The 9,333-nt window shown below is 45.9% G+C and overlaps 1 protein-coding gene across 1 annotated transcript in view; it reads right to left on the reverse strand.

Annotated features, from left to right (window-relative positions):
• Positions 1–9,333, reverse strand: part of SDK1 (sidekick cell adhesion molecule 1) — a 774,959-nt gene that overhangs the window by 147,148 nt on the left and 618,478 nt on the right. The window contains exons 23-25 of the mRNA XM_006859873.1: positions 9,056–9,165; positions 7,068–7,218; positions 6,305–6,542 (exon numbers count right to left, since the gene is read on the reverse strand). Coding sequence (XP_006859935.1) covers positions 6,305–6,542; positions 7,068–7,218; positions 9,056–9,165 — 499 coding nt within the window. The remainder of the gene's footprint in view (positions 1–6,304; positions 6,543–7,067; positions 7,219–9,055; positions 9,166–9,333) is intronic.

Below are 9,333 nucleotides of genomic sequence, written 5' to 3' on the forward strand. Positions count from 1 at the left end.
CTGGTGGATATGATCAGGAGATAGACTTCCTTTTTCGCATGTAATGCTTAGCAGCTGTTATTGGCTCATTCCCAATGGTGGAATATTATGGGGTATGCTTGTAGCTTGGATATATGGCCATGATTGCTGTCTCTTCTTGGGTAACGTAGGGAGAAAAAGCTTTCACTTCAAGGAAAATTGTGTGAACAAAAGGACCAAAAACAGAAGCAATATAAAAGCAGAGACAAAAACCTTCACTTTAAAATGAAAAGTGTGGCTGACTGGCCAGTCACCTTGCTACACAGGGAATGTGTATGCACCGTAGAGGCTACTAGCAGTGGGTGGGGGTGTGCGCTTGTTCAGGCCCCTACTCTAGTCACCACTGTAGAGGTGCATAGATACATATTGAGTAGTTAATGGGAGAAAGCCTGTCTACTATTTTGTCTCTGAAGGTCAGTTAGGTATCTGCGTGTGCACAGCGTAATTCTCAAGATTGCTGCCTCCTTCTATGTTGGGGTTTTACAAATTGTTCATATGGTTGTCTTTCAGGCCTCACAGGCCTGTTTTTTTCTTGCTGGATATGCCAGAGTAAAGGGTCCCACACAAGTTAATTTTAGGGCTGCGACCCAGAGGCTGATGTCATTAGCAGCTGCCAAAGAATTTGCCCTTAGGTTCTATAGGTCTCTTTCTCTCTGTGCTGTGGAGAAACTGTGGGCTCAATGCTGGACCCCTTTTCTGGGGGTGCACACCCACCTGCCTGAAGGCATCCAGGCTGGGCAAAGAAGGCACGACAGGGAAGAGGAGGAAAAAATGTGTAAAATCCCCCCGCACCTCCTTTTGCAAATGACACTGTACCGCTTTTAGCACCAGTTCCCTGTGCCACTGCTGTAGCCCTGCACTCTGAACTTTACCTGGTGGGGGCTGCAGAGGGAGTCCCACGCCTAGAGCGATTCGATTCCTAAATCGTAGTATTTTCCTTTATACAATGATTTTTTCACTGGCGTGTGTGGGAAACTAACACCCCACACTCTATACTAGATCCAGAGCTCTGGGGCTGGTCTGTGAAAGCAGCTTCTCTGGGTTTTCAGTCCCTCCTCCATGGAGCCTTTCCTACCTGACTCTGCCTCAGTCGCCACCAGCAGGAAAGGCTCATTGCATTTTAGTGACCATGGAAAAGCATTCCACTTTGTAGATCTTCACAAACTATGCATTGCAATGCAACAGAATTCTAGAACACTTAATTGGACTCATGCAAAACCTGAACATAGGTCAAGAGGCAGTCAATTGAATAGAACAAAGGGATGCTGAGTGGTTTAAAATCAGGAAAGATGTTCATCACTTTTGTATCCTTTCACCCTATTTATTCAATCTGAGCAAATAATCTAAGAAGCTGGACTATATGAAGAAGAACATGGTATCAGGACTAGAGTAAGGCTCATTAACACCTGTGGCATGTAGCTAGATGATACAGCCTTGCTTACCTGAAAGCAAAGACTTGAAGCACTTGCTGATGAAGATCAAAGACCACAGTCTTCACTATGCATTACAACTCAATACAGAGAAAGCAAAAATCCTCACCATCATGATAAATAGAGAAAAGAATGAAGTTGTCAAAGACTTCGTTTTGTTTGATTCCACAATCAACACTCATGGAAGCAGTAGTCCAAAAAAATCAGATGATGTATTTCATTTAGCATATCTGCTGCACAAGACCTCTTTAAAGTGTTCAAGAGCAAATATGTCAGTTTGAGGACTAAAGTGCACCTGATGCAAGTCATGGTATTTTCCATTAACTCATGCATGTGAAAGCTGGACAATGAATAAGGAAGACTAGAGAAGAATTAATGCACCTGAATTACGATGTTGGCGAAGAATACTTAAAAGTACCTTCTTCTAACAAACAAATCTGTCTTAGCAGAAGGATAACATGAATACTTCTCAGAAGCAATAATGGAGAAACCAATCTCACATACTTTGGACATGGTATCAGGAGAGACCAGCCTCTGGAAAAGGACATCATACTTAGTACAGTGGAAGGTCAGCAAACAAGGGGAAGACCCCCAACAACATGGATTGACATGGTGGTTGCAAAAGTGGGCTGCAATATAATGGCAATTGTGAGGATGGAGCAGGACCCTGTCTAGGGTTCCTGAGGAGCTGCTGGTAGGTTTGAACCTCCAACCTTGCAGTTAGCAGTCCAGTGCTTATCCTACAGCACCTCACCCACAAGAATAATGTGCAAGCATATAATATACCCAGTACATACAGGAAACCAGTTTGTGAGGGGGTTGCACAATTCGCAAAACCTGTATAACATGCACATTATCAGTAATTGACTCTTTGAAGTTTTGTTTGGCTCCCCCCGAAGAATACTGGTGTTGAGCCGCTTTACACTGACCATTTCTGCTTCTCTGATGGAGAAATGCCAAGCCAAGACTTTTGGCCATTTTTAAATTGGATTGCTTCTCTTTTTGTTGCTGAATTGTAAGAGATCTTTGTATATTCTGTACAGTGGTGGTAGTGTACCAGTGAGTCATTTCCAACTCATAGCAACCCTGTATAGGGCTTCCAAGGCTATAAATCTTTACAGGAGCAGAAAGCCTCATCTTTTCCCATGGAGTGACGGGGTGGATTTGAACTGCTGAACTTATGCTAGCAGCCCAATGCATAATCAATTATACAAGCAGGGTTCATTATACATTCCACATATAAGTCTCTTACCAGACAGACAATTAGAAAATATTTCCTCCCATTTTGGGAGCTGTTTTTTTATGTTCTTGATGGCATCCTTTGAAGCTCAAAAGTTTGCAGCTCTGATACGGCCCAATTTGCCTATTTGATTTCTCTTACCTGTTCTGTTTCCATCTGGAGTCATCGTTTACATGAATTTCATTTCAGAACCCAAACCTGAGCCAGGCATGGGACTGGAAGCCCTTTTTATTGTACATTGGGAATCCAGGTAGACCCAGCTAAACTGTCTTCATCTCCCTAAGCTGGTGGGCTGCTTATCTTAGTTTGTCCTTTCAAAGAGAATACAGCCTTAAAAATCACCCTTAACGAGCTTACAAGTCAGGCTGCTAACCTCAAGGTCAGCAGTCCAAAACTACCAGTCATTCTGTGGGGAAAGATGACACTTTCTGTTCCTTTAAAAATTTACAGCCTCAGAAACCCTATGTAGGGTCACTATGAGTCAGAACCAACTCCACGGCACACTACCACCATCACTACCATAGGTGCCTCAGAAGAAAAGTCTGGCAATCTGTTTTCAAAAAGGACAGCCTTTTTACCCTGCGGAGAGGTTCTAGTCTGCACACATGGGGTCGATGTGAGTCAGAATTCATGTGAGGGCAGCAACAAACCAGCCTTCCAGATTTTTGTCTTTATCTGGGGTCTCTGTTCCAAATCACTGCCTTATAGACACCCGAAGCTACATCTCCCGTCCAGGCTTGGGCTTTGGCTCCCGCTTCTGGAAACTACCAGGATGGACCAGCTACCTCCTCCCTACCCAGGGCAGCCGCACTTGCTGCCCTGGGTTTTAGCTCCTCGTGCCTCTGCCCTCTGGGAATTGCCCTTCCACTTTATGAGTGTATGAACACATTTAGAATTTCTAGAAAATACATTTCATCCAAAACCTTCTGGCTGGCCATTCCCGAAGAGTTCTACATTTTCTTAGACTGCTTCTCACCAGAAACGATCGGCTTTGTCTCTTAGGATACCTCGAGTTCTCATCGCTGCCAGAAGGACTGAAGAGATTGAAGACAGAGTTTTTCAATAAGCCATGTAACCTCACACCATCAGGACATACTGGTATGTGTGTCTTGGTTTCTTACAACTAACATAGTATCTACAGCCGAGAGGAAGTTCACAGACATAGCAGCCAACTCTGACTGCTGTGGACAAACCCCCTGTAAGTATTTGCCTGCTTTGCAGCTTGGAGCCGGTCCCAGTAGCTAGTGCTCAGTGGCCTCACTAGTCCATTAAATGTTTGCACTGTTCACCTGATGGCTTCCTGGTGCCATCTGACCATCTACCAGTGGGTAAGTACTCAGCTGTTACCTGAATGATCGGTGGTTCAAACCTACCCAGTAGCTCCGTGGGAGAAAAGTTCTGGCAATCTGCTTCTGCAGAGGTGGCAGCCTCGGAAACCCTCTTGGACTGTTCGGTTGTACTCGTCACACAAGGTCACCATGAGTCCAAATCAACTCAACGGCCCCCAATAGCAACAACAATCTGTCTCCCTACCTCTGTCTCTGTCTCTAGGAAGGGGCTTCAAAACAGTCGTGGGAAAATGGAGCCGGTAGCAAATGGAATTTTCCCAGGAACGTTTGGAAGCCCTCTCAGATTTCTCTTTCTCTCGCTCCTCGTATAATGGGGAAAGATTAGGAAGAAACTGTCACAAATGTATGGCAGAACTTTTGGAGGAAGAATGTTGCCCATGCTCTTTGACCAGCTTGGAGTCTGGCTGGCAGTGGAGGAAAGTAAAGACAAGCCTCGTGCTCTGATCATGCTGACACCAAGACCAAGCCTATTTTGTGTCCTTGGTAAGAACTGGGGGGCGAGAGAGAAAAGGGTGCAAAAGGGAGCTTTTCTGCTCAGTGCTCCCTTGCTCCTTCCGTATCACCTGCCATTGTGTGTCTGTCCTACACATCTGCCCCAAACCAAACCCCCCCCCCCCCCCCACCAAGATGATTCTGACCTAGAGGGCAGGGTAGGAATTCCCGTAGGATTACCGAGGCTTTACAGGAGCAGACTGCCTCATTTTCCTTCCTGGAAGTGGCTGGTGGGTTTGAACTACCAACCTTTCGATTCACAGCCTACCACTTAACTCACTGCACTACCAGGGCCCTTTATTGTTGCTGTTGTGTGTCAAGTCAGTTTGATTCAACAACCCTTGTAGGGTTTCTGAGACTGTAAATCTTTACGGGAGGCGAAAACCTCATCTTTCTCCTGTAGATTTCAACTCCTGACCTTTAGTGCCTACCTCACAACACCACCGGAGCTCTGATGGAGCACATTAAAACCCAAAACAAAACTCACTGTCGTTGCGTCGATTCTAACCCATAGCAATCCCTATATAGGGTTTCCAAGACTTTAAATATTTACATGAGCAGACTGCCGCATCTTTCTCTCATGGAAGTGACTTGGTGGGTTTGAACTACCGACTGGTGGGTTTGAACTGCCAACCTGTGGCTTAGCAACCTAACCCATAGTGCCACATGGGTAAAATGAGTAATAGTAGGAAAAGCCAAGGGGCCGGCACAGACTGAGCAGTTCAGCAGGGTCTCTGCTGGGGATCCCTCCTATACCTCTCTCACCAGTTTCCAGCTCCTAGGTTCTGCTGGGGTCTCTAGGCACTGGACCCCCAGTTCTTCATAGCCCTGAAGGGATTCTAGTCCTTTAGGGTTCTGGTATAGGAGTAGGCAGGTCAGTGTGCACCTGGTGGAATTCACCAGACCTCCCTTTAGGCCTATTTCCTCTAAGGCCAATGCTTACCCTGCCCATATCCTATGTCAACCGCTTCCTCTGCCCTCCTTTTGCCTGCATTCAACCTTCCCTCTCTCATTCTTCCATAAATCTCCCATTCATGCCCCTCTATATTTTAACAAAGGAGCTCTGGCAGTGTAGCGATCTTGAGTCAGGCTGCTAACCTCAAGGTCAGCAGTTTGAAACTACCTGCATTCCATGGGAGAAAGATAAGGCTTTCTGCTCCCTTAAGGATTTATAGCCTCAAAAATCCTATGAAGGGTTGCTATGAGTGGGAACCGACGCCATGGCACATAACCACCACCATCACATTTTAACACCATCTACTCAAGGCAGTAGTTTTCAACATTTAAAAATATAATAATTAATTTTGCTGAGATCCCTAAGGAGCCCTGGTAGTGCAGTGGATTAAATGCTGGGCTGCTCATCACAAGGTTGGTTCAAACCCACCTGCTGCTCCACAGGAGAAAGATGAGGCAGTCTGATCCCATAAAGATTTACAGCCTCGGAGACCCTATGGGGCAGTTCTCCTCTCAGCTGGATGACAGCAGTGGAGACCTACTTCCCAAATGCAGCCAATGAAAACCTTATGGGTCAATGGGGTCCGATCTGCAGGTGAGGCAAGAGCGGGCAGGCGTTCTGTGGGTTATGTGTGGTGGGATTAGCACGCAGTCAGGCAGACTTGACATCAGCAAAAATGACCCCGGATGCCAACATGGACACACGTGAGATGAGTTGGTGGATGCCTGAGTTTAGGGATTTAGAGAAACTGGCTCTCATCTCTGAAAAGACATCAACAGAGCCGAGTCTTGTGACCCCGGCCAGACAGGCATCTGCTCACCTGATTCCCGTGTGCGTCCTCGCACCACCTCACTCCACGGTCCAGCCCCAATGGCGTTGAACACTTGCATCTGCAGCTCGTATTCCGTCCACTCCTCCAGTTCCTCGATGGTGAGCTCCCGCTCCAGCCGGTCACTAATGACTTGAGTCAGCACCTGAGTCTGCAGGTCTGCACGCCAGTACTTGACCCTGTAGCCCACTGACTCGGGGTTCCCGTTATACTGGGAGTCGGGCAGGGGCTGGAAGGAAGGATGGGATTTACGGTGAGCTGACTTTGGCAATGGGTACCCAGGGAAGTGTTTTACTGGGGGACATCCTCAGAGACTCCTGTTCCACTTTTCCCTGGCACTTTTCTTCTGATAATTAAACGAAACCCTGTCCTTAACTCCAGCCAGGCATAATTTCTTTAAATACGTCCTTGGCTTACTTTTGTGGGCAGTGTATTGATTAACTATCAGCCAGGCTGTCTTGTTGATAATGAGTATGGGTTCTCTGTTGACCCAGCTTAAGTTCTTACTGTAGTATCGTAGGCCTTCTTCCCCCAAGAACATTCCTATGTTTCAGTAAGACAGCTTGTAATGCAAACTAATACGATCGTCTGGCCTGGTCTGCACTCTCACACCTACTGTGAAATGGAATATTGGGGTTTAATGATGGGATTAGTTGGCACTAGCTGAGACTGCTAAGCTCTTGATTCATTCTACAAGCCCTGACTGCTCTGGACCGCGTCCCTGGTGGTCCCCCCTCCTGGCCACAGGCCTTACCACCCAGCGCAGCCACAGACTGGTCTCGCTCGCTGTGCGGACGGTGATGCTGGTTGGAGCCACATCAGGAGGGGCCTGTAGGGTCTGGATGACCCTGGACGATTGGCTAAAAGGGCTCGGGCCAACGATGTTCACCTGCCTCATCCGAAATCTAGATGTAAAACCAGGGGAGAATGTTATTCTGAGAAGGTAAGGGTGCTGGGGAAACACTGACAGAGAGAAAGACAGGGATCTTTCTAAACAGAGGGCATAAGTGTGTATCCCGCTGAGCCATAAAGGCCTTTGCTCTAGAGTGCCCTTTTCCTATACAAATTATATACATGAACCTGCAAAGAATGGTTAAGTCTCTTGCTGCTCCAAAATGGTAGATTCCCAAATAAAGTAGAGAATTAGACAGAAACCAGATGTATGTATGGAATCAAAGTAGCAAACTGTTTAAGCAAACAAACCCCAAATCATAGATTCCGCCTCATAGTGACCTTATGTTGTTGTTATTAAGTGCCATCAAGTCGATTCCGACCCATAGCGACCCTGTCTAGGGTTTCCAAGGAGCAGGCTGGTGAGCTTGAACTGCCGACCTTGCAGTTCAAACGGCTCTGCAGTCTTAGGACAGAGTGAAACTGTTCCTATGGCTTTCCAAGACTGGAAATTTTTACAGAAACAGTCTCATCTTTCTTCCTGCTGAGGGCATAGAATGACCAACATTTAACCCACTGCACCACCAGGGCTCCTTGTTCTAACTAACGACTTTTAAAGGCCAAGTTTCTATTTAATGACTGAGATCAATTCCTTCCCATCCCCTCAGGGTAAATCTAAGATGTCTCAGATTCTTTATAAAATCAAGGTGAAGTTAGATATCTTTTATGGCTATATGCAAATCTCTCAACCCTGTCTCGTCTTAATTTGTGTATAATTGTTTGAATTGATTTTATACACAGGAAAAGAATCCTGAGCACACACATATATTTATTCCAGAAGGTTCCTAAATTTAGATGAATTTAAGATGGGAGGAAAAGCTGGTCTTTAATCACAGTTTCAGAGAGTGAATTGAATCACAATAATTATATTGCTTCGGTTAATTTCACATGGAAAGTCTGGAAGCCCAATTCATTTCCTACTAACAGTATTTTTTCAAAACTGAGTGCATCCTATCTTGACCCGCCTGCTCTAACCTTTTCAGGAAGGATGCTGGAATGATAGCAGCTAAACAGCATCTCTTGTGTTCATTTGTTTTTCTTTTTTAACCTCTAACTTTGGTATTGTGGAGAATGAATGTCCATGATCAAGATGCTAATTCATTTTTAATTCCCTGAATTAGTGATTCTGATGCCCTTTTCTTCTCCTAATCCTCCAAAACGTATCCCACATGGCAGAATGATGACATTACCCAGCTCAGCATTTACTGATAACTGGAAATTCTACGTCTGCCAACATTTACAGGAAGTTATAACACATCTAACCACTCCTTGAACATGCCACCCTATCCTGGGTTAAGGTCGAGGATTAGCTGAAGGGTAAGTTTCAGGATCGAGAAGCCAAAAGTTGAAAGGCATGTTAAATGTGTGGCTACTAATGATCGGTGCTTCGTGAAGCTAGGGGGAAGCAGAGTGGTCATCAGAGGACTTGGTTTGCACACAGCGTGTCAACAACCACAGCAGTTATGGAGTTTTGTAAAGGAAGCGATCATGTCTGCAGCTGCCAGTGGTTCCTGGTTATTTAGCGTCATATACTAGCGAGCCCTTCCTATAGGGTGTTTTGCTTTCTAGTATTTATGGATAGCGCTTCCCTAATCTAACATTAGGGCATGCTGTCACCTGAAATTATATTCAACTGTGTGTCTTACCTGCTCTTTAAGGTCTGACTGTAATTGTGACTTGAAGACATCTCATTTCCATATATATGGTGGGATTCCTTTACAGCAAACTAGGGCCCCCTGCTGGAAGGAAGCGGGCTTCTTCCTGCAGTAGCTGGTGGCCTACCATGCTCACCTGTACTGAGTGTAGGGTGTGAGGTTTGGGATCTCCAGCATCTGGGCATCAGGTTCATTCTCCTCCTCATACAGGATGACCCACTCTTCCTCGTCACCAATGGCCCCGACCTGGGAAAATGGAAATGCTTAGGTAGGTGCTGGGCCTCACAGCATGTGAGGGCAGTGAACATGCCCCATTTGTGATGCAGGTCCCAGTGTATATATACGCTGTTATGGCTGGGGGTGGTTAATCCAAAGCTCAAGCATTGGGAAATAGGGCACAGTACACAGGGAAAT

The sequence above is a fragment of the Chrysochloris asiatica genome, unplaced genomic scaffold (assembly GCF_000296735.1).
Source record: "Chrysochloris asiatica unplaced genomic scaffold, ChrAsi1.0 scaffold00034, whole genome shotgun sequence".
NCBI classification, from domain to species: Eukaryota; Metazoa; Chordata; class Mammalia; order Afrosoricida; family Chrysochloridae; genus Chrysochloris; species Chrysochloris asiatica.